The sequence below is a fragment of the Mirounga angustirostris genome, unplaced genomic scaffold (genome assembly GCF_029215605.1).
Source record: "Mirounga angustirostris isolate CCGP_5_RB_7025 unplaced genomic scaffold, mMirAng1.0.hap1 SCAF_1, whole genome shotgun sequence".
NCBI lineage: Eukaryota > Metazoa > Chordata > Mammalia > Carnivora > Phocidae > Mirounga > Mirounga angustirostris.
The window spans coordinates 110,467,343-110,489,534 of NW_026991709.1; the positions used below are offsets into that span (position 1 = coordinate 110,467,343).

The window sequence follows — 22,192 nt, forward strand, 5'->3', positions numbered from 1 at the left end:
TTATTTGACAGAGAGAGAGCACAAGCAGGCAGAGTAGCAGGCAGAGGGAGAGAGAGAAGCAGACTCCCTGCTGAACAGGGTGCCAGGCATGGGGCTCAATCCCAGGACCCTGGGATCATGACCTGAGCCAAAGGCAGTTGCTTAACCAACTGAGCCACCCAGGTGCCCCACAAGTTCAGTTTTAAACATAAGTTTGAGGTAGCAAAAGAGACAAAATATTTTTATAGGCACTTAAATATACAAGTCTAAAATGCAGAGAAGTCTAGGCTGGTGCTGTAAAGTTGTGAGTTGTCTGCGTACAGGTAGTAACTGAGGCCTGGGGTGGCAGCTGAGAGCACCTAAGGAGAAGGTAAAGTGAGAAGAGACAAGGGCCTAGGACAGACCCCACAGAAAATGCAGTTCTGATTTAATGGCCAGGTAGGGGAGGAAAAGCCTTCAAGGAGACATGGCATGGCCAGAGAAGAGAGAAGGAAACCAGGAATGTTTTATCTCAGAAGCTGAGAGAAAACGTGGCTTCACCAACAGAAAGATCAATATGAGTAAGTGCCGCCGGGAATGTGGCTGTCATTGTGACCTCAGTGAGGGGTGTCTCGGTGGAATGACGAAGGCAGAAGCCAGACTGGAAGGAGCAGAGGAAGTGGGAGGTGGAGGAGAAAGCACACAAGAAGCTTCTGGAAAAGTTCGGAGAAAGAGGAGAGAAATGGGAAAATGGGGTCATGGGGTAGAGGGAGATCTAAGACGGGAGGGCCTTGTGCAGGTTTTCATGGCACCAGAAAAAATCCAGGGAAGGAAATGGTGGAAGAAAACAGGAGAAAAGGGAGATGGTTGCTAGCTTGAAGTTCCTGAGAAAACCAAACCGGACACCTAGGGCCTCCTGAGCCAGGACCCAGAAGGCAAAATCTAGTCCCAGACCAACCAGGAACGTGTACAGAAGGATCCAGAGATAGACCCTGTAGGCACACTGTTGTAGGTGGATATGTCAGTCCTAACCCCTGTACCTGTGCATATGGCATTATTTGGAAATAGGGTCTTTGTAGATAGAACGAAGTTAAGATGAGGTCACACTGAATGAGGGTCGGTCCTAATCCAATATGGCGGGTGTCCTTACAGGAGAAAAGACCGAGGGGAGAAAGAGGCAGAACGGGAGCTGTGCTGCCAGAAGCACAGGAATGCCTGGGGCTACCAGAAGCTGGAGGAAGCAAGGAGGGATCCCCCCTAGAACTTCTAGGTGCGGCCCTGCCTTGAAGAGGACTTCTAGCCTCCAGAACAGTGACAAAATAAATTCCCATTGTCTGAAGCTGTCCAGTCTGTGGTATTTTATTCTGCCAGCCCTGGGAAACTAAAACATACATACCCGTAGGGAAAGCGAGAGGAGAAGCACTGCTCTATCCCTCATGGCAAGACCCCCCCACCCCCCCGCCACATCAGGATTCAAGCCATTTGGCAGCTTCAAGAGGACCACCACTGCAGTCTACAATAGCTGAGAGAAGTCTACAACAGTATCACTAGGCTCTGCGTAAGTGGACACCCCGGCCGGCCTCCCACACCACAGAAATAGGGACTGATTAATTTGGATCTCTTCTAATTAAGGTGTCACATAATGCCTGAGAAGTTTTTTTTAAAAAAAAAAAAAAAAAGGAGGGGCGGGGGGCCCCCCCATTGCTGCCAAAATGCCACCAGCCTCCTGAGGAGGGCCAAGGCAGGAGCCAAACTAACCTAAGGGAGCAAGACTCCCCTCAAAGGCAACCGAGCACTTCCCCCACCCCCACCAACATCTCCAACACCAGGGCCACATTTGCATCAAAGCCACATCTGAAACTCAGCTCTTTACACCCACCCTCATCTACATTGCTATTAATATTCACCCCATCCAAACCACACCTGCAGGCCATCAATCAGAAACTGGGGGGACCTAGGGGAAACCAAAGGATATGAGCTCAACACAAAACAGCAAGTCCTTTACACCTATACAGAGGAGCAGGCAAAAACAGACCACAAGAAAACCATGGTAAGAAGACTACCACTCGCTGGCCATTAATAAGCAGCACATTCGTGTTCATCTAAATAACCAAGTGGCTTAGACAGGACAGGTCCTCATTTTACAAGGTGAGAAACTGAGGCTGAGAGATAGGTTAAGTGGCTATATGAGGGTAAGGCCCCCGGTAGATGCAGTGTGTTCCCCAAAACAATGAGATCTTTGGGGAGACTAGTGTGGTTCCAACCAAACTACATTGGAATCCTGGCTCCCATTCCTGTGAAATGGACATACCTGCCCCCTACCTCACATGCCCGTTTTTAAAAAAAGGTGAAAATCACGTGAGGCACTCAGCATAGTAACCAGTACACACTACGTTGCTTTGGGTTTTTTTTTAAGATTTTATTATTTTTAAGTAATCTCTACACCTAACATGGGGCTTGAACTCACAACCGAGACCCAAAGTCACACACTCCACCGACTGAGCCAGCCAGGTGCCCCTCACACTAAGTATTTTAAAAATCAAATCATCATCATCATTATAATTATAGATCTTTTGTATGGCCAGCACACTTAGGCCCAAATCATACACATGACCAGGGACTCAGTAACTCTCCAATGAAGTGGTTGGGAATGTCCACCAAGGAGTTGAATACATGCAGTTTTTAGAGGTGTCAATTCTCCATTAACAGCCCTCACCCTACCCATAAGTGGCCTGGTGAGACAAGCAGTCCCTCCTTATTTCAAAGTGGGACAGTCGGGAGGGCGCCTGGGTGGCTCAGTCGGTTAAGCGTCTGCCTTCAGCTCGGGTGATGACCTGGAGTCCTGGGATTGAGTCCCACCCACACTGGGCTCCTTGTTCAGTGGGAAGTCTGCTTCTCCCTCTGCCTGCTGTTCCCCCTGCTTGTGCTCGTGTGCACGCACTCTCTGACAAATAAATAAAATCTTTTTGAAAATAAATAAATAAAGTGGGAGAGTTGGAGAACCTGGGTGGCTCAGCCATTTAAGCATCTGCCTTTGGCTCAGGTCATGATCCCTGGAGTTCCAGGATCCAGCCCCATGTCAGGCTCCCTGCTCAGTGGGGAGTCTGCTTTTCCGTCTCCCTCTGCCCCTCCCCCTGCTCCATCTCTCACTCTCTCTCAAATAAATAAAAAAAAAATCCTTAAAAAAATAAAGTAGGAGAGTCTTTGATTCAAATTATATCTAAATACACTTAACATTTATTCCCCTCTTATCTAAATAATTGTACCCATTAATTCATATTCAAATCATATTCAAATGCATGTCATCTTCCAATATCAAACACCTGGATGTAGCTCTCAGAAAAACTAAGAAAACTGCCAGAGAAAAATACTTGAACTCTTAGATTTGCATGATTATAAAGGAGGAAAAGGAATGTGTCCAGTAGTCTATCCCACCCGAAATTGTATTTAAGGCAGCCTCAAAAGACAGTTTTCTCTTTAAAGCCCCCATTGCTCAGGTAAGTCACAGTCCCACACAATTCTTGCATTGCGATCACATCTCAGGTAAACTCCTCCTGTAAGTCATATTTTTCACTTAGTACTGGAATCTGCCTCCCACTGTGCTAGGTGACTCGAGGGCAGAGAACATAAACACAAGCCATGGTTTCTGTTCTCCCAAGTTAACTGTCCGGTGAAGTGACTCACACTTACCCCCTAACCTGACTTCTTTTGTTTATCCTTCTACCTCACACCTAATTACATCCCTGACCCCATCCTAGGCACACACCTGGAGGAAGGAGCGTTGTACAGTATCTACCAAAGGAACTGCGAATTCATAAAAAGGAAAACTTACTGGGTGAGAGGGATAAAATGGGTGTAGGAAAAATCCGGTGATCATCCTGCCTGCATGGAAGAGAAGGAAGAGAGACTGGGAGTTTCTCTTTTTTGTTGGTAATGGTGGCAATTTTGTTCCTTTGTTTTAGGTCAATTACTGGGAAACAGGCTACAACTTTGAGCCAAGAAAACAAATGTCCACCTCTGAAAATGTTGTCTGAAAGCGAACCTGTTAACATTTCTCAGACTCCATCCATCCTTTTTATTTTCAGGAGGCTTGCTCATTCCCACTTCTTCCAAGGAGCTTAGCCAACCATCCAAGCAATTCTGGTGATTAACCACCACCACAGCAGCCCGGGAGGAGGTGAAAACAGGTGTGTACTCTAGGCAAGACCTAAGGCATGGGACAAGAAGAATAAACTGAGGCTCCACAAAGACCTTCTGGCCGGTTGAGGCCAGAAGTCACAGGGTGAATGTAGAGGGGAGTCTTCATATTCACTCCCCTTGGCAATCAAGGAATTCTAGATACCCAGCATATCACTAAACAAAGCACAAAAATGTGTCACATGGAGGTCCTCAAGCAACAGGACCTAGCATCCTAGCTGAACAGTGTCCAAGAAATCTGAGCATTTTCCACAGTCCTCTCATTGCCTTTGACCAATTTGTCACCAACTGCCGATTCTTCTCCAGTCCTATTTAAAGCCCTGATCGGTTGGGCTCTTTTACTTCAAGCTTTGGTTACTAGAGCCACCTCCCTCGCAGCCTCCCCGACTCCACTCTCTCCCCCACCAGATTTATTAGGCATGAGCTAGTGAGATAAATCCGACAGAAGGACCACGTGAGCTCCTCACCACCCCCCCAGCCCAGCCTGCTGGGACTCCAAGCCTGATCTTCAGAGGCACTACACCCCTCCAAGGGTGTACCTCACCTCACCACTCCTCCCACCTTCAGCTTTTCCTTATGAAAGGGCGCAACCTGTCCCCATTCACTCAGATCCTGCCCCTCACACCCTACTCCCTCCAGTGAAACCTCCAAGCATTCCAATCCTCTCTTTTCTGAACTCATGCAGCATTTTTAGCCTCACTATATATAGAGAATAGTTAAAACACAGGCTCAGAAGTCCAACTCCAACTCCGTCATTATACAGCCAACTGACCTCAAACAAGTTAAGTAAGTCCACCCCCCCCACCCCATGCCTCAGTTTCTTCATCTGTAAAAAGGAGATATAGCAGTACCCACCTTAGAGGTGTTTGTGAGGCTGGCATAAAACCAAACCTGCAAAGCACTCAGGATGACCAACACAAACAACACTGGCTATCGTGACATAATGTGGCACCTTACACACCATACTGAATGTATGGATTAGTCCTCGATTTTAAAATAAATTGATACGTCAGTCATTTTCTAAATGTTTTGTGTGTGTCAGTGAACCAGATGTTAATTTCTTTTTTTTTTTTAAAGATTTTATTTTATTTATTTGACAGAGAGAGACACAGTGAGAGAGGGAACACACAAGCAGGGGGAGTGGGAGAGGGAAAAGCAGGCTTCCTGCGGAGCAGGGAGCCCGATGCAGGGCTCGATCCCAGGACCCTGGGATCATGACCTGAGCCGAAGGCAGACGCCCAATGACTGAGCCACCCAGGCGCCCCCAGATGTTAATTTCTTGAGCAGTGCTACTCAGAGTGTGATCCCCAACTGTTACTGGCCCTCAAAAAGAAAGGTGCAAAAAGAGAGTAAGTCCTTGGAAACTTTTATAGCAATTTGACATTGCCACTACATTCAAGCTGTATTTTCCTAGTAAGTCATTTTAATCATATTTCTATCAGTCTGCAACAGATTGAAAATTAATTTAAAAAAAAAAACTGATCCCTCACCACAGATATTTTGAGAAGCACTGTTCTAGAGGGACAGAAGCAGACTTCTATTTCTTTTCTACACCCCCACATCACCTAGCACAGTGGGAGGTATATGTCAAGTACTAAGTAAATGAAAATATAACTTCAAAAACATTTTGATTATTTAATAATAACTTAAAAGCAAAGCTCATGTGAGTAATCAAAATGTAAATAGTATCTCCAATTCATAAAGAATCTTTTTTTTTCCAAGAGGGAGCTGCCATTTAGTCTAAAACCGACCAAGGAGTAAAAACAGTTCTGACCCCAAAAATATTTTCCATACTGCCTACTAACACAGCACTATGTGAAGCTTAAAAAAAAAAAAAAAAAAAAACTGAACAATGTTAATATTAACCTTCCTCAAAGAACTCAGGAGAAAGGTAAATTATGTAGCAATGCCTGGACATAATTTTGATAGAGCCGTCCATACCTTTATGTAAACCAGCGTCTTAGCAAAAAAAATCCCAATGACACTTCAGACAAAATACCATTTTTATTAGTTCTTCATTGCTGCCAATGCCTTAAATGGTCCTAATCTCAACAACCTCATTAGATTAATCCATGAATGAAATGGCTGGAAAAGGAAAGCAGCAAATTCTACCAAATTTTAATTGACAAGAAGGCAGCATTTGCATAGCTGAGCTGTGGTACGCTGGATGTGGGCTGAAGGCTAAGTTTGTTCCCGCTGAGGGAAATCTTTGCACATTAAAACTGACTCCGAAAATGCCTGTAGAAAACTCAAGATAAACAGGGAGCCCCATATAAATCCTGCCTCCCTCCTCTCTCAGAGGCAGTAATCTAGAACACTATGCACAAGGTTGTCACTCCCCTGGGGACCTCAATCCCCGGCCCCAGGCAAGTCAGTCTTGTTCAGCAGATATCCCTGCTCTCTCCAGCAGTTTTAAGCTCCACTACTCTCTCAATGCCCCCAAAAATCTACAGACATGTTCAAGTTTATAGGTTCAATATACTCTCTCCTTACTGAACTATTTGCAATTTACCTGAAGATCATGTCCTATTTCCCATCTCTGTGCCTTTGCTCACACCATCTGCCCAGAGGCCTTGTCACCTGGAAAACACCCCCATTCCCGAAGACTTTTCTAATCCTACAAAAAAAACTGACCCCTCCCTCATTTGTTCCCAACACCCCACTGAAACTTTCAACTGCCCAGTGAACAGGAGTGTCACCCCTCCAGTCACATTCCCTCAAGGGCAGGAAGCAGGTCTTACACATCCTGGCATCCCCGTACCCCATACCAGGCTTCTAATAACCATTGGCTAAAAATGACCGTCTGGTTACCAGATCCTTTCAACACATATTTAACTTTTACTATATACCAGACTCTCTGCTGGCATCTGGTGATCAGTGGGGAATGAAAAGGACATGATCCTTGCTCCACGGAACTCATACTGGTTGGGAGACAGAGCAGATAAGAAACAAATCACACATAAACTGCGTTGAGTGCTGAGAAGAAAACAGCACTTCGCAGAGATAAAGAGAATAAGGCAACCAAGCAGCAGGAAGCATCCGTGCAAAGGTCCTGGGGAGAGAAAATGCTGAACTAAGAGGCCACCAATGTAGCTGGAACCTCACCCAATGTTACCTCTCCCCTTGAGCCACTCATCACCCCATATCCATTCCCCCAACAAGTGCCCTCCTCAGAGCTCCTGCTGACAGGGTCCAGGATGTACAAGCCCTAAACAGTTCCATCCTCAGTCTGCCCGCTTCTCCGTCTCTCTGCACACTCAATAGGTATCACAGCCAGGATTTGAAATACCTATGCACATATCACACCCAAATCCAGATTTCTAGCTTCTGCTACTATTACACCCTGACCTTGAATCCTGAGAGGCATCTCCAATGGAACACATTCAGAAAGGATCTTGTTCTCTCCATCCCCACCTTCACCACCCTTTGAAAAATATTAAACAAGTTATTTTGGCCCTACGTCTGTTGGCCTTGGGACCACCATCAATCTTCCTACCCAACTGTGTGAGCCAGGGGCTCTCCAGGTCCAAGTCCTCTGTGGTTCCCAAGAACTTCCCAACAACAGATCCGTGTGAGGCCAAATTTTCTTCAGCTCTTTCAACCAAAACAACATACTGTAACAGACTGAATACAGAACTAGATGTAAGAATCTAGACATTAAAGAGATTTGCAAAAATGTAAAAACAATGCCACTCTTTTCACTAAATTTTTTTGTTTATAAAAAGTTATTGTTCATAACAAATTTTATTTTTGTTTTAAAGATTTAATTTATTTGTCAGAGAGAGAGAGAGCAGAAGCAGGGGGAGCGGCAGCAGAGGGAGATGCAGGCTCCCCACTGAGCAGGGAACCCAAGGCAGGACTTGATCTCAGGACCCTGGGATTATGACCTGAGCGGAAGTCAGATGCTTAACCGACTGAGCCACCCAAGTATCCCTAAAAAAAACATTTTAACAAGAAACTGGTTTATTACCATTAAATAGGTATATATTTCTAAAATTTTTCAATTTTAATTTCTAATAAAGTAAATATCAAGATATAACCAACATAAACAAAAGCTCTACGGGATCCTCAATAATGTTTAAGATTGTGAAGAAGCCCTGAGATCACGAAGTTTGGGAACCATGGCCTCCGCTAAAAATGTTGGTATATTCTTGTACTCCTCTCTCTCTCTCTCTCTTACCTCCCACATCCACTTTATCAATTCTGCCACCCAAATAATCTTTCTCTTAAATCCTCTCCTCTTTCTTCCCAAGCCCTTTTGGCCAAAAAAACGGGCTCCTGAAAGATATCCACATCAAATCTCAAAACCTGTAAATATTATCTTATTTTGGAAAAGGGTCTTTCAGATGTAATTAAGTTAAAGATCTTAAGAGGAGATGATCCTGGACTACCTAGGTAGGCCCTAAAACCAGTAACAAGCGTCCGTATAAGGCACACCCCAGGAAGAGACACACAGAGAAGATCAGGTGAAGACGGAGGCAGAAATCAGACTGAGAGGGCCCCAAAGAGGCCAAGGAAAAGCTGGAGCCAAGAGAGGCTGGAAGAGGAAGGAGGGGGTTCTCCCCAGAGCCTCCCGAGCGAGCGCAACCCTACCAACACTGCCTTTGGACTTGCGTCCCCTGGAGCTGTGAGAGAATGAATTTCCATTGTTTTAAGCTAGTGGCTTGTGGAAACTTGTTATGGCAGCACCAAGGAACTAATACACCCATCCTCAGGCATGGAATGTCAGGGACCCAAGCTAGACAAGGCTCTTTCCCTCAATATGACCCTCAGAGCCACTTGTCCCCTCAAACGGCAAACATGAGTCACTTTAAATCTCATTCCTTGAACTTCACGCCCTGGAATGGCACCTCACCAGCTCCACTATAATACCCAAATGCCTCAACACGCCTACAAAGGCCCCCGTAACTCGATCCCACCTTTCCTTCCCTCTCCAGCCCAGCTCCCCGCTGCGTATCCCACACCATGCCTCAGGCCCACAGCCCAGAGCACATCCCACATTCCTTCTGGCCTTTTGCACAAGCTGCTCCTTCTTCCCCAAAATTAATTTTCTTCCGCATCCTCAGCCCCATGCACTCCTACACATCCTTTAAGTCCCGGACTCAAAAATCTCCTCCTCTATCAGGTCCTGTCAAAAAAATGGGTCACTCCCTCTTATTTCCACAGGACTTTGTACATTCCTCTCAAAGAATATCCGAAACATTGTATTCCTTATTTACAAGTCTATCACTTCCTCTAGACCAGGGTTTCTCAGCCTTGGAATTACTGACATTTGAGGCCAGATAATCCTTTGTTGGGGGGTGGGGGGAGGGGGCAGGGGTGCCCTGTTCAGAGTCCTGAAGAATGTCAGAAACATTCCTGGCTTCCACCTACTAGATGCCAGGATCAGCACGTATATGCACATATGTGCATACACACGGTCAAACCACCCAAATTTCTGAAAATATTGCCAATGTCCCTAAGGGGAAGGGGAAATCACCCCCAAATGAAAACCACTGCTCTCTACTGAAGTCTTTGGGGGCCCAGGACCAATGCTCCTACCATTGGTTTATTGTCACATTTACTCTCAAAAGAAATTTTGAGTCCTAGGTTTGGGCCAGGTGCTGTGCTCAAAGCCAGGAACGTAGAAAATAAGTTTTAAAAGAAAAAAAAAAGAAATTTTAAGGGGCACCTGGGTGGCTCAGTCGGTTAAGCAACTGCCTTCGGCTCAGGTCATGATCCCAGAGTGCAGGGATCGAGCCCCACATCCAGCTCCCTGCTCAGCAGGGAGTCTGCTTCTCCCTCTCCCTCTGCTGCTTCCCGTTTGTGCTTGTGTGCGCGTGCACTGTCAAATAAATTTTAAAAATAAAAATAAATTAAAGTTTCAGGCCCTATCTTCATGAAGCCACAGTTGGCAAAGGGCCTACAAGGTGCTCAATAATATTGGCTGAATGGTGGGGCGCCTGGGTGGCTCAGTCGGTTGGGTGTCTGCCTTCGGCTCAGGTCATGATCCCAGGGTGCTGGGATCGAGCCCCACATCGGGCCCCACATCGGGCTCCCTGCTCCGCGGGAAGCCTGCTTCTCCCTCTCCCACTCCCCCAGCCTGTGTTCCCTCTCTGGCTGTGTGTCTCTCTCTGTCAAATAAATAAATAAAATCTTAAAAAAAAAAAAATATTGGCTAAATGTCTGACTTAGTTTGGCATACACATACACACACACATATATATACATATGTATACACACATATATATGTATGTATATGTGCAGTAATACTTCCCTCAAAACATGGAAAATAGGGCGCCTGGGTGGCTCAGTCGGTTAAGCATCTGCCTTCCACTCCGGTCATGATCCCGGAGTCCCAGGACGGAGTCCTGCATCGGGTTCCCTGCTCAGCGGGGAGTCTGCTTCTCCCTCTGACCCTGCCCCCTCTTGTGCTCTCTTTCTCACTATCTCTGTCTCAAATAAATAAATAAAAATCTTTAAAAAAAAAAAAAAAAAAAACCATGGAAAATAAAACCCAGAGGCTAAAATTCTTCTCCTCGGGGCCATAGCATTTCATAACTAAGGGCGGGGGGGGGGGGGGGGCATTTATATAGAACACAACATGTAATAAGTGTTGCTCCCAGGTAGTAGACAACTGGTACAACTTGTCTATTTGTATCTCCAAGAGAGCTATGCATAAATAAAGGAACATCTCAACCAAGAAAATTAAAACTAGATGGGATCAATCCCCAACACACAGAGCCCACAAAGGCCAATGCCAGAGCTATCTACTCCAGAGGCCATAGATAGAGCTGGGAACCCTCCACCACAAAACACAAAGACAGGGTGCCTGGGTGGCTCAGTTGGTTAAGCATCTGCCTTCGGCTCAGGTCATGATCCCGGGGTCCTGGGATCAAGTCCCGCATCGGGCTCCCTGCTCCGTGGGGAGCCTGCCTCTCTCTCTCTTTCTCTCTCTGTCTCTGTGTCTCATGAATAAATAAATAAAATCTTAAAAAAAAAAAAAAACACAAACACAATAGTGCCTGAGCCTTCCAGAGTCTTCTTCCCTCTGCCCAAGAGACCCCATTCAAGATTCTGGCAAGCTCAAAGATCAAATGGTGAGCTAAACAGTCCCCAGCTCTCACAGAGACACTGGATGCCCCAAAATGCAGAGAAATTGTCGCTGCCAGGACAAGGCGAGGGTGTTTACCAGAAGCAGAGGCTGTGTACAGAGGGGAGGCCAAGTAAAGTTTCAAGAACAAATCAGGGCACACAAGTGCTTGACCCAGATCTGCCTAACAAGTCACTTTAACCTCTCTGGGACTCCATTTCCTTTTGTATTAAATGAGAACAACGCATCTTTAAAGTTCCCTTCTAGCTCTGAACATTCCTGGTTTCCCCCCAAACTGGTACAGACCCATAGAATCTTCCTCTCCAAACAAAACACGTCAGGGCTCTTCCTTCCTTCCCACCTAAACCCTTTCTGACAGAAATGGAAATAAAGCCATTTCCATTTCCTCTAAGTTTTTTTTTTATTTTAAAGATTTTATTTATTTATTTGACAGAGAGAGAGAGAGAGAGAACAGAAGCTGGGGGAGGGGCAGAGGGAGAAGCAGACTCCCCCCGAGCAGGGAGCCCGATGCAGGACTCGATCCCAGGACCCTGGGATCATGACCTGAGCCCAAGGCAGACGCTTAACCAACTGAGCCACCCAGGTGCCCTCCTCTAAGCTTCCAATGGGCACTGGGCAGAATTTACTAACAGACAAGATTAAGGTGCTTTCTGTCTCTTGCTGTATACCCATTTCACCAGAGAGTAGGAGAGTTCTGGAATGTGCATTCTCTGGAAAAGGGAGGGGAAAAGGAAAAAAAAAAAAAAAAGGAAGGGCTCATGCTGTGATGATTTCAGGTGCCAATATATAAATGAAAAGTACCATAACAGGAGGGCTCCCTGCTCAGCGGGAAGTCTGCTTCTCCCTCTCCCGCTGCCCCTCCCCTGGCTTGTGTTTTCGCTCTGTCAAATAAATAAATAAAATCTTAAAAAAAAAAAAAAAAAAAGGAATAAAGAAAGAAAAGTACCATGACAACATCAGAATGCTTTCAGCTACAGGAAATTGACAACTGGCCCAAAATGGCTTCAACCACGTGGACATCTACTGTTTATTTCACGAGTCCAGGGAGAGGTGGTCCTAAGGTCAGTTCAGTAGCTTAATTTTCATAAAGCCACTGAATTGCCTCCTCTTGTGTTGGCTTTTCATTCACAGGTTTGTTGCCTCATGGGCACAAGATGGATGCCCTAGCTCCAACTATCATATCTTCTAATTACTTTTCCTAGATAGATAGAAAACTAAGGAGCTATCAGGGCATTAAGAGAGGGCTTTCTTCTCCTGTGCCTGCACTTTTTTCAGTGAGAAAAAATTCTTCAGAAGTCCTAAGGTAGACTTCCACTAAAGCTCTTTAGCCAGAATGAAGTCATATGCTCACTGCAAGCCGCAAGAGAGGTTACCTAACCTAATTGACAGTCTGGTTTGAAAAAAATTTTTTGTGGGAAGCAGGTAAGGGAATCCTGGGATAAGAACGACAGTCAAGTAGTCAACAAAGTGCCACATACACCTATACCCAGTAGTGTGCTAGTAAATGTTTAACAACTAGCTTTAAAAAAAAAAAAAAAAAAGAACCTAATTTATAGCACTTGCCCATTTCCTTGGTGTAAATACTCCCATTATGCCACAGTTCGAGACACCAAAATGATATGAACCAGCGACAAAATTCTCAGAATTTGAATAATCAGTTGGTTCATACCTACTCTAGCACACCACTGAATTTATACCTCACATTGGGTAACAATTTAAGTTTACAATGCTCCCTCACATTCAAAGCAGTCTAGATGATTAGGTATTCTTCCCAACTTGTAGGTGAGGAAAAGGACACAGCACCCCAAATCACACAGTGCAAGTGGCAGAGCTGGACTGCTCACGTAACAGCCCTAACCCCTACCTCACCGCACTTCTGGTGGCATCAGGTGCATACATGTCTATGCCTACACCCTACCCGATCCCTCTACTACTCAGCTAAAGGGGTTCTAGCTTAGTTTGGAACCAACAACAAAGACCCATTCCTGCAAACTCAACCAGAATTACCTAATAATTATTCTTTAAGTCATTTCCTCCAATGACAATAGTAGTGTGCAAGTATTTTTACAGCTTGGAATAAAGATTAGTATAAAAAGAAAACAATCATCCCCAATCCCATCCTTGAGAGATAACAGTTGTTTGCATGTGGTTGATAAGCCCTCCAGATTATGAAGGCGTCTATTATTTTTTTAGGTAAAAATCATGCTATTTTGTAATACGATAACATTTTTATTATGTAGACTTCCCTAAACAAAGAAATCCAGAGGACAGTATAATGAACTTTCTTGTCACCACCACCAGCTTCAGACATTATCTAAAGACAATTAAAAGTGTTTCCATGTTCCCTTCTCTATGAGGAATGTGCAGGAGGTAGGCACCTCCCTCTACACTGCCCTTGGACTTCTTCCCTCCACGTGGCTTGCCCTACTCAGATTGAGGTTAGCTCTTCTCCAGGCTAAGTCGGCCAGTTCCTTTCAGTCTGCTCAGAGCACACTGCTAAAGAGAACCTTTAATCGTGTTCATTCTTACGGACCCCTCCAACTTCTCTACTCCCTGCCTAGTCTGTCAAGAAGCCTCACAAGTGGGGTTCAGAACTTCAGTAAAGGAGAACCCCAGAGCACATCACAATTCTTGGAGTTTCCACGTGCACTTCCTCCATCCTACTTCTGCTACATTCTCACGTGTATGCGCACACACCCCCAAGAGGTGCGGGCTGAACGAACATCCTAGGATTCTGTTCACCCCGTCCTACCTGGTGCTCACCCAACAAAGTATGCCTTCCAGACTTCACTCCGTGGTCTTCTAACTTCCTAAAGGATCACATTTCATCATCACAGTTGCCAGCCTAAGTGAAAAACACAACAGGCTAACGGACAGCGGCCGTACCCCAAATCAACAGCTTTACGTGAGTCCCCAAAGAGCCCAGTTGAGATCCCAGGCCCGCAGTCAAACAGAAAACTCCACTGCCCTGAACAAGTCCAAAAAACATCCTAATGGGACAAAGCAAGACCTGCTCCCCGAAGCCCCAGTTTAGCCAAGTGCACACAGGAGGGAGCTGTGGCTATTTCAATGGCAAGGCAGGGCATTCTATTCTACTATAAACCATGAACAGCTGATAGAAAACAAGCCTATTCTGGGAACCATGGTTATTAGAACAGAACTTCAGGGGGGAAGGTAGCTAACTCATTTGCACTATTTTGTACCAAAAGGTACTAATACTTCAAATGGTATATTTGTTTAAAGATTTTAATACATCAAATGTGGGAAGCGGGTAGGAAGTAAGGGGGAGTCTGGTTTTCAACATTTTCTAAAGATAAAGACAAACTAAAGCCATTGCTCTCAAACTTCATATATTTAGGAACCACCTGAAAAGCTTGTTTGAAGTGCAAATTCCTCAGCCTCCTTCCCAGAACTTCTGACTCAGCAAGTCTGAGGTGGGCCATTATATCTCCAGGTTTAACAAGCATCTTTGAAGATTCTGCTGCAGGTGTTAGCAGACCCTGAGAAATGACAACCACTTGGGTTTCTACTCCTTGGCCACAAAGTTTGGGTAGCAACATTTCTGTGAGCAGCAGGAAGAAGCAGGGCCTTTGACCCAGTGTTTCCTACACTGATTCTGGCCTAAGAGTCTCATGAGACAAAAGTTAAACATACAGATGTTCCTCCCAGTACACTGGTATTCAGGGAGGTCTATGATGGGCCCAGGAGCCAGCCAATTAATCTCAAGAGGACAATCTTCCCCGTTCTCTTCCGGTCCCCCAGGCAACTGGTCAACCCGTCCTCTCTTCCCAGGCAACTTTATCAACATCCTCCCTCTCAAAGATTATAAAGAAACAAATTTTCACCTCCCCTCACCCCACCTCCCCAGCTGTCTCTAAAATAACCGTTTACTGTGTTTTAAGAGTTTTACATGCTAACAAGAAAACTAACAGACTTTGCCAAAATAAAACAAGCATTGGGGCAGTTAGATGTTATAAATACAACTGCTCATTAAGAGTTCTTTCTGCATTTTATTAATTTCTGCAAGAACTATTTACTGAGCACTAGTCTAATCCCAGGCACTAGGCAGCTCAAAACTGTGACCACCACAGACAAGCCCCTGTTCTCATGCAGTTTACATTCTAGTGTGGAAAATCATGGAGAAAATCAGCAACCATTTCAGTGACCAGCACTGCCAAAACCTACTAACACAAGATAATGAGCTAGCAAGGATAAGGAAAGATGGGTTACAAGGAAGGCTTTCTTGAGAGGGAGTCCCTAAGAGCCAAATGACAGGAAACATACCTACAGGGGCAGTCAGGGACAGGAACATAGACACAAAGAGCTGAGCCTACTGGAAAGAGAGAGAAGTGGCCACTGGTCCTACCGCACAGCCCGAAAGGGAATGAGCAGCAAGTCTGGAAGGGATCACTCAAATCCCAGAGGCCAGATCTCAAAGACAGGGTCTTATGGATATTATAAATACAATTGGAAGTCCTGGGACCCTTGAACAACGGAGGGGTTATCCCAATAGTAGTTACCTGAACAGAGCACTGTCTGTGTGCCAGACATGGTTCAAATCTCATTTCATCTTTCCAGCAACCCCATGTGGTAGGAACAAATATGAACCCCATTACACAAGTGAGATCTGAGTCAAAAAGGCAGTAAGTGATGAAGCCAGAACTCAAAGCCAGGTGGCCTGGCTACCGGTGGTGGTTGTAGACGTGAACAAGGGCCAGATGGTAGGGCCGTGAAGGCCTAGGTAAGGAATCTGTTATTCCAAGTGTAATAGAAAGCCATTAGAGGGGGGCTGAGACTTCCTAACTCATTCCCTTTGATCTGAGCTAAGAGAGGGCACAGCTTCTGGGAAAAGCCCACCACACCCTGGCTGAGTTGGCTGCTAAACCAAACTACTGCCAACTCAGCCATATACAGATGCCTAGAGCTGCCCTACCTACGTCAGGCAGAACTCTCTAGCGTCTACAGAACTGGATGCCTTCTCTCTAGGTCAGCGTCCTTAAAGTGGGGCCCTGGACCAGCAGCCATCAGATCACCAGGCATCTTGTTAGAAATGCAAATTATGGGGCCCTGGCTCCTAACTACTGAATCTGAAAAACCATTTGTTTTTAACAAGCTCTACAGGTGATATAGGTCAAGTTTGAGAACACCTGTCTGGGTTATCCACATGCAGACACAACCACCACCACCACTACCCCACCCACCTTCTCCAACCCCCACCCCCATTCCTTCCACTACCCTCCCAAGGTTTACTGGACTTGTCCTTGGGCAGCCTCTGCGCTGCACACCCAGCCATCCATCCGCTCTACTGATGGGACTCTCGGCTGGAAATCTCATTATTGGCCCAAACTATTTTTCTAACTAATCTGACTTCCTGAAAATATTTATTATTCACCTGTTTAGGCCTCTTCTACCCTAGGGTAAACTCCTCTTCCTTCCTACTTCTAGGGTTTAACTTTCAGCCTTGTCACCTCCAAGGTTGGATGTCAAGGATAATTTCTGCCTTAACCTAGACTTTCCCTAACACCCTTCAATCATCAGATTTCCTTTTTATTCATTCATTCCCACTTTCATTCATACATTCCAACAAGTATTCATGCCCTCAGCATCCCAGGAACTAACTACACTAGGTGGCAGGTACTTTAGTGATGCCTAAAAACAGCGCTCATCCCTGCTCTCACAAAACTGACCCTTTAGTGGGGGATGGCAGCATGCAAATAAATACAAAATTACAAATTATATGGTTATACTAGAAAGACCTCTGAGAAGGTCGCTGGGCTGAGACCTGAAGGATGAAGAGACAGGCCCTGACAGTATTTGGGTGTTGAATCCATGCCAGACTCTAGTCAGTCTAAATGCTTTATATGCATTACTCATGTACTGTTCCAATAGCCTGATGGAACTATAAGAGCGGATACTGAGGGATGGGGAGAATAAGGATATATAAACAGGAGAGCCAAGTTTCAAACCCAGGCAGACTGGCTCCGGAGCTACCCTCCTCACCACAGACTAAGGTGAGAAAAGTGGAGTGAAATGGATAGGCAGACAAGTGTCCAGGCAGACAGATCAGCATGTATAGAAGCCCAGGGGCAGAGAAAAGTCAGCCTGAAGCAGAAAGGAAGTCGAGCATATTAGTGAAACTGGGGAGCAGTGGACGGATTGGAAATATATGTGGGAACTGGACCAGACAAGATACCCTGAAACACGTATTATGGAGTACAAGGAATAAGGGGAAATCAAGGGTGACTCTCAGTTTTCTGATTCTGTTTTCAAGGCTTGAGGACAGTCAGAAGACAAAGTATTATAACACAATATATTTAAAAAAAAAAAAATCCCGTTGAGTGCTAATGCACGGGCAAGCTCTCAAAAAGAATACAGTCAATTGATCAAGCAGGTTAAAGTTTCCAGCTCTCCCCACCCTCCCCTCCTTCTCCATAGGGGATCTTCATTCAAGGGTTCCAGCCTAACTCCCAGGAGCTGTTTTCCAGGACACTACTAACGCTGGCTAACAATAATAAGAATCACAGCTATAGTAATAAGAATAGCTTGCACCAGGAGGAGGGTTTTTCTCACACAAATGTAATGCTTTCAAACCAGGGTTCTCAAAATTTTCTGAATAGAACAATTATACTAATTTACAAATGAGAAGTTGTGCAACTTGCCCAAGGCCACACCACTGCGAAGAGGCTGAACCAGAATCCAAATCCAGGTCTGCCCAATTTCAAAGCCCATACTTCCTCCATTAAATCAGCATTTCCCATAATGTGGGACAAAGATCTGTGATGGAACACAACAATGGTTTTAAATGCACAGATAAACTTTTTAAAGTTTTAATAGTTACAGTCTGGTTCTATTATGTATAGCCCTATGTGCGTGTAATTATCAGCTAGATAAAAATTTTATACATACACACAATCGGATTCTAACTTTTGCATTACATGTGTATATGTGAATCCATGACTTCATGCGTATTGCTGCCCAGGAAACAAAGTTTCTTAAAAGTTAAAGAAAACATTAGAATAAAAGTACAGCTGATACAGGGAGAGGGGAGAACTTAAGGCAGAACATAAATAACTGAAGCTTGTGAAACACTGCTCACCACACCACCACCCAAGAACAGCCAAGCACCTGGTTCCATATTGTTCTCAAATTTGGCTACAGTCACACATAACTTTGTGCTCCAGAGGGATGAAATATTGGCTGCCTTGGGGGATAGGGAATAGCAGAACACCACAATTTAGCATAAATCCTTCTTAACACAGTATTGGTCTTGACATAAATACTGGTTTGGTGGTCCAAATCCTCTGCTTCTTTATCACACACTTTGATTAAGTCAGGTAAAGCTTTCTTGGGCCTCAGTTTCCCTTTGTCAAAAGGAAGTTATATAAAATAGGCTCTAAGGTCACTTCCAGTTTTAGAATTCTGTAAACTGTTGCAAAATCCTAAAATCCAAAATTATTTTTTCCAATCGGAGAGGCCCCAATCCTGAATGAGTGCTGACCTGAGGAATAAAAACTAAATAAGCCCACGTGGCAACCCGGACGACCATCCCGTAACTAGGGAGATGCTATTAATTACACTTCCCTCTGGAAAATGTGGCAAGACACTAAAAGATGAGAAAGATGAGCCAATCAGTATCCTTGTCCCCACCAAAACTTTTAAAAATTTCCTGACACTAATTTTTAAGTTATTAACTTTGTTACAGTGGGTCGTTAGTGTCTGTTATTTCTAGTCCTTAACAATTCACTTTAATCTGGGTGGAAATAGCCCAGAGAGAAATAGGTGGGGAAAAAATCTGCAAGATCTCATCAATCCATCCTCATGTTAAGCCTCAACTGAGAACCACCTGTAAAACCTTCCCCGCTTCAATCTGAATTACTCCACGGATGCTCAAACATGTTTATGTGCTTAAGCCTCTAAAAGGAATGAATTGCCACTCCTTAATTTTTAAAAACATTAACAGAAGTTTAACCAAAACAAGCATTCTTCCTCTATTACTGAAATAGATAGCTTTATCAAAAGGGAAGTCTTAAGGACCCCTCCTGCCTTCTTTACAAAGTCCTTTCTGTGATGTCAGTGGGCCTCCAAACTTTTAATAGAGAGTTTTTAAATTCCCAGCAAGAAGTTGTGCAATATGCTCACTTCGTTTTTTTTTGCTGAAGAAAACAAGAGGATGGGTGGACTGCAGCTGGCAAACTCAGAAAGCACAGCTGGGTAGCAGGTGATCTAAAAAAAAAAAAAAAAAAAAGAGGCAAATCCCTGGGCAAATTGTGTAGCCAAGGGTGATCATTATAACTGGAGAGTTGTTACATAATTACTTCTTAACTACTGACAAACACATAAATCGCTATAAAATGCCATGGTTCCTCTAGACATTGAAGCTAGTGTACCTAAGGCAAGAGTCAAGCTTTCTCCAATTTCATTCAAAGAAATAAGCAATCTCGGGACTTATTTCCCTTCCAAGGTAACCCATCTGCTTTTACATATACAAAACAGCCTCCAGCAATTAAACCAATCGCCTCTAGGGACGAAAATCAGGCTCCCCTTAATATTGATTCTTTTTAAAGGGAAAAGGGGATACAGAAATAAGTACGTTCAAAGAGCTAAATATTTATCACCTCGATAAAAACGACTTCCACTCCAAACTGGAAAATTTTAACAGAAAAGGTCTCCCCCTCACCCCACCCCCCGTCCCTGCTCAGCTGGCGCAAAACGTAAGACCTGTGTCGGATGCACTGCATTCCAACATTTTTCAAAAAGTTTACGAGGATTTACCGAAGCAGCGGGGAGAAAAATAAAGCAGGCAGAAGCGGGGGAGAGCAAGCAAGAGGGTTTCGGCAAAGAGGCACCCGGTGAAGCAGTCGGCAGCGCCGTGCAAGGCCCGGTAACGGGGAAGCGACCCGGCACCCGGAGAGCGAGCACCCCAGTGGAGCGCAGAGACTGACAGCCGCTGGGTCTCCGCCGCCGGGGGTCCCCTAGCCCCCAGCCCGGTCACCGCCGCCTGGCCCCCTCCCGAGCCCTCTCCCCGCAGCGCCGGCGATGCCCGCTGGGCCAACTTGGCCCCGGGTCCGCGCTGCGGAGCGCGGCCCCAGCTGCGGGGGAGGCCGCCGGCGCCCTTACCTCCTTCTGCTTGGGGTCCTGCGGGTAGACGTCGGGCGGCCCGAGCCGGGGGCGTTTCAGCGGTCTCTGCTCATAGCTGAGAAGCCCGAAGGCAGCCATGATCTCTCATGTTAACCGGCGAAATGAATGAGAGTTGGAGCTGGAGCAGCCGCCTCTGAGCACCAGGGAGCAGCACTTTGCAGACAGACTCCCTCTCTCCCCCTCCTCGCTCGCTCACTGTGGCGCTGCAGGCAGGAATAAAGCAGGTTGGATGCAGCCGCTGCCCGGCACGCAGACACGCACTGATGGGGGCAGTCTTCGCCGGGCACCCGGCTGCGCTTCAGCCCCGGGACGCACCGCTCCGGTGGCGGCGGCGGAGGAGCTGGAGGTCCGCCTGGGTCTCCCGCGGCGCCAGCCTCCCGTCCCCCCCAACCCTGTCCCCAGGGGGAGGAGCAGCTGATGGGAACGTGTGACTTTTTTCACCAATGGACCCAAATCCACCCCAGCCGGACAGGGGGTGGGGGAGGGGCACGGGGGGGGGAAAAAAACTTTTCTTGGCGCCTAGGCGGGTGGCTCAAGTGCTCACCCAAGGTGAGGGTGGCCCCCCAGCCCCGGGAAGAGACTGCGGAGAAGCCCGCCCCCGCCCCTCTTCCACGGCAGGGATCCTTCCCGCGCCGCCACGCGCCCCGCAGACCCCGCCACCTGGGCGCGGACCCGGCCGGGGCGGAGGGAGAGAGGCCTGGGGGGGGGGAGGGGGCAGGGATGCGGACGGGGAGAAGCGGCCGGTGCCTCCTAGACGCCTGCCGGGCTCCGGTGGCGCATCCGAGGCTCCGGTCCCCTCGGCGGCTCCGGGCAGGCGCCGAGGCGCGCTGCTGGCGGTCGCGGCGGCTGGAGGGGGCCGTGCTCACGGTGGCGCGGGGCCGATTTAACCCTTTGCTGCCCCTCCAGAGGCTGGGGGAAAGGGGGAGGAGGGCTGGCTGTGAGCGCCGACGGGGGCAGCCAACCCGCGGACGTCTCGGGCTCCTCCAGCCCCCCGCCTCCCCCCCGCCGCAGCTCCTCCTCCCACCCCCACCCCCCTAACAGTTTACCTGTTGGTCCCCGGCTAGTGGGCAGGGGCCGGCGGCGGCGGCGGCACTCGGGCGGCCACAGCCTCCATGATTCGGGCTGGGATGGGGGGGGATTGGATTGGATTTTATTTGTGAGGTATCAGTCTCGTCCAGGCGAGCTCCGGGGACACCGCGAAGTTTGCCACTGTCTGGGGGCGGCGGGCGACGCCGGCTCGCCGCCGCCGGCGTTCTCGCCCCCACGGCCCGGGAGCGCGAGCTTCCGAGTTGGCGGACGGCGGCGCGGCGGCCGCACTGAGCATGCCCAGCTCGGCGGCCGGACCGCGGAGGAGTTGGCTGCGAGCGCGCTCCGATCCGCCTCTCCGGGTTTTCGCAGCCGCAGAGCGCGCAGCCCGCGGGCCCCGGCGCCGGGGTTGGTCCTGGGGTGAAACTGGGCTAGGGAGGGGGCGCCCGCAGGACCCCTCTCCCGGCCGCGGGCCGCGCTGTCCGCCTCGATCTCTCCTCGGGGTCGCTGTCCCGGTGGCCTGGGCCGGAAACCTCACCTGCGCCGGGCGTGTGGAGGGAGGGAGGGGATCCTCCAGGGGAGACCCTGGTCATCCAACCCACCACCCGTGCTCCTCGCTCGCTTCGGGGCGTGGGCACCTAGATGCTGGGCCACCTGCCGCGAGCACTGCGAGACCGGAGCCGCGGGGGGGCGGGCCTGGCCTGTCCCGAGGGACCCGGCGGGAGGATGTGCCGGCACTTGTCCAAGAATGATGGCTGCCATTTATGGAGCCCTCCCTTC

At 47.3% G+C, this 22,192-nt stretch overlaps 1 protein-coding gene across 1 annotated transcript in view; it reads right to left on the minus strand.

Moving 5' to 3' along the window:
• Positions 1 to 21,674, minus strand: part of MED12L (mediator complex subunit 12L) — a 320,591-nt gene extending 298,917 nt beyond the window's left edge. Inside the window, exons 1-2 of the mRNA XM_045903552.3 lie at positions 21,433 to 21,674; positions 20,366 to 20,589 (exon numbers count right to left, since the gene is read on the minus strand). Of these exons, the coding sequence (XP_045759508.1) occupies positions 20,366 to 20,464 (99 nt within the window). The 5' untranslated portion in view covers positions 20,465 to 20,589; positions 21,433 to 21,674. The remainder of the gene's footprint in view (positions 1 to 20,365; positions 20,590 to 21,432) is intronic.
• Between the last annotated feature and the right edge of the window lie 518 nt (positions 21,675 to 22,192).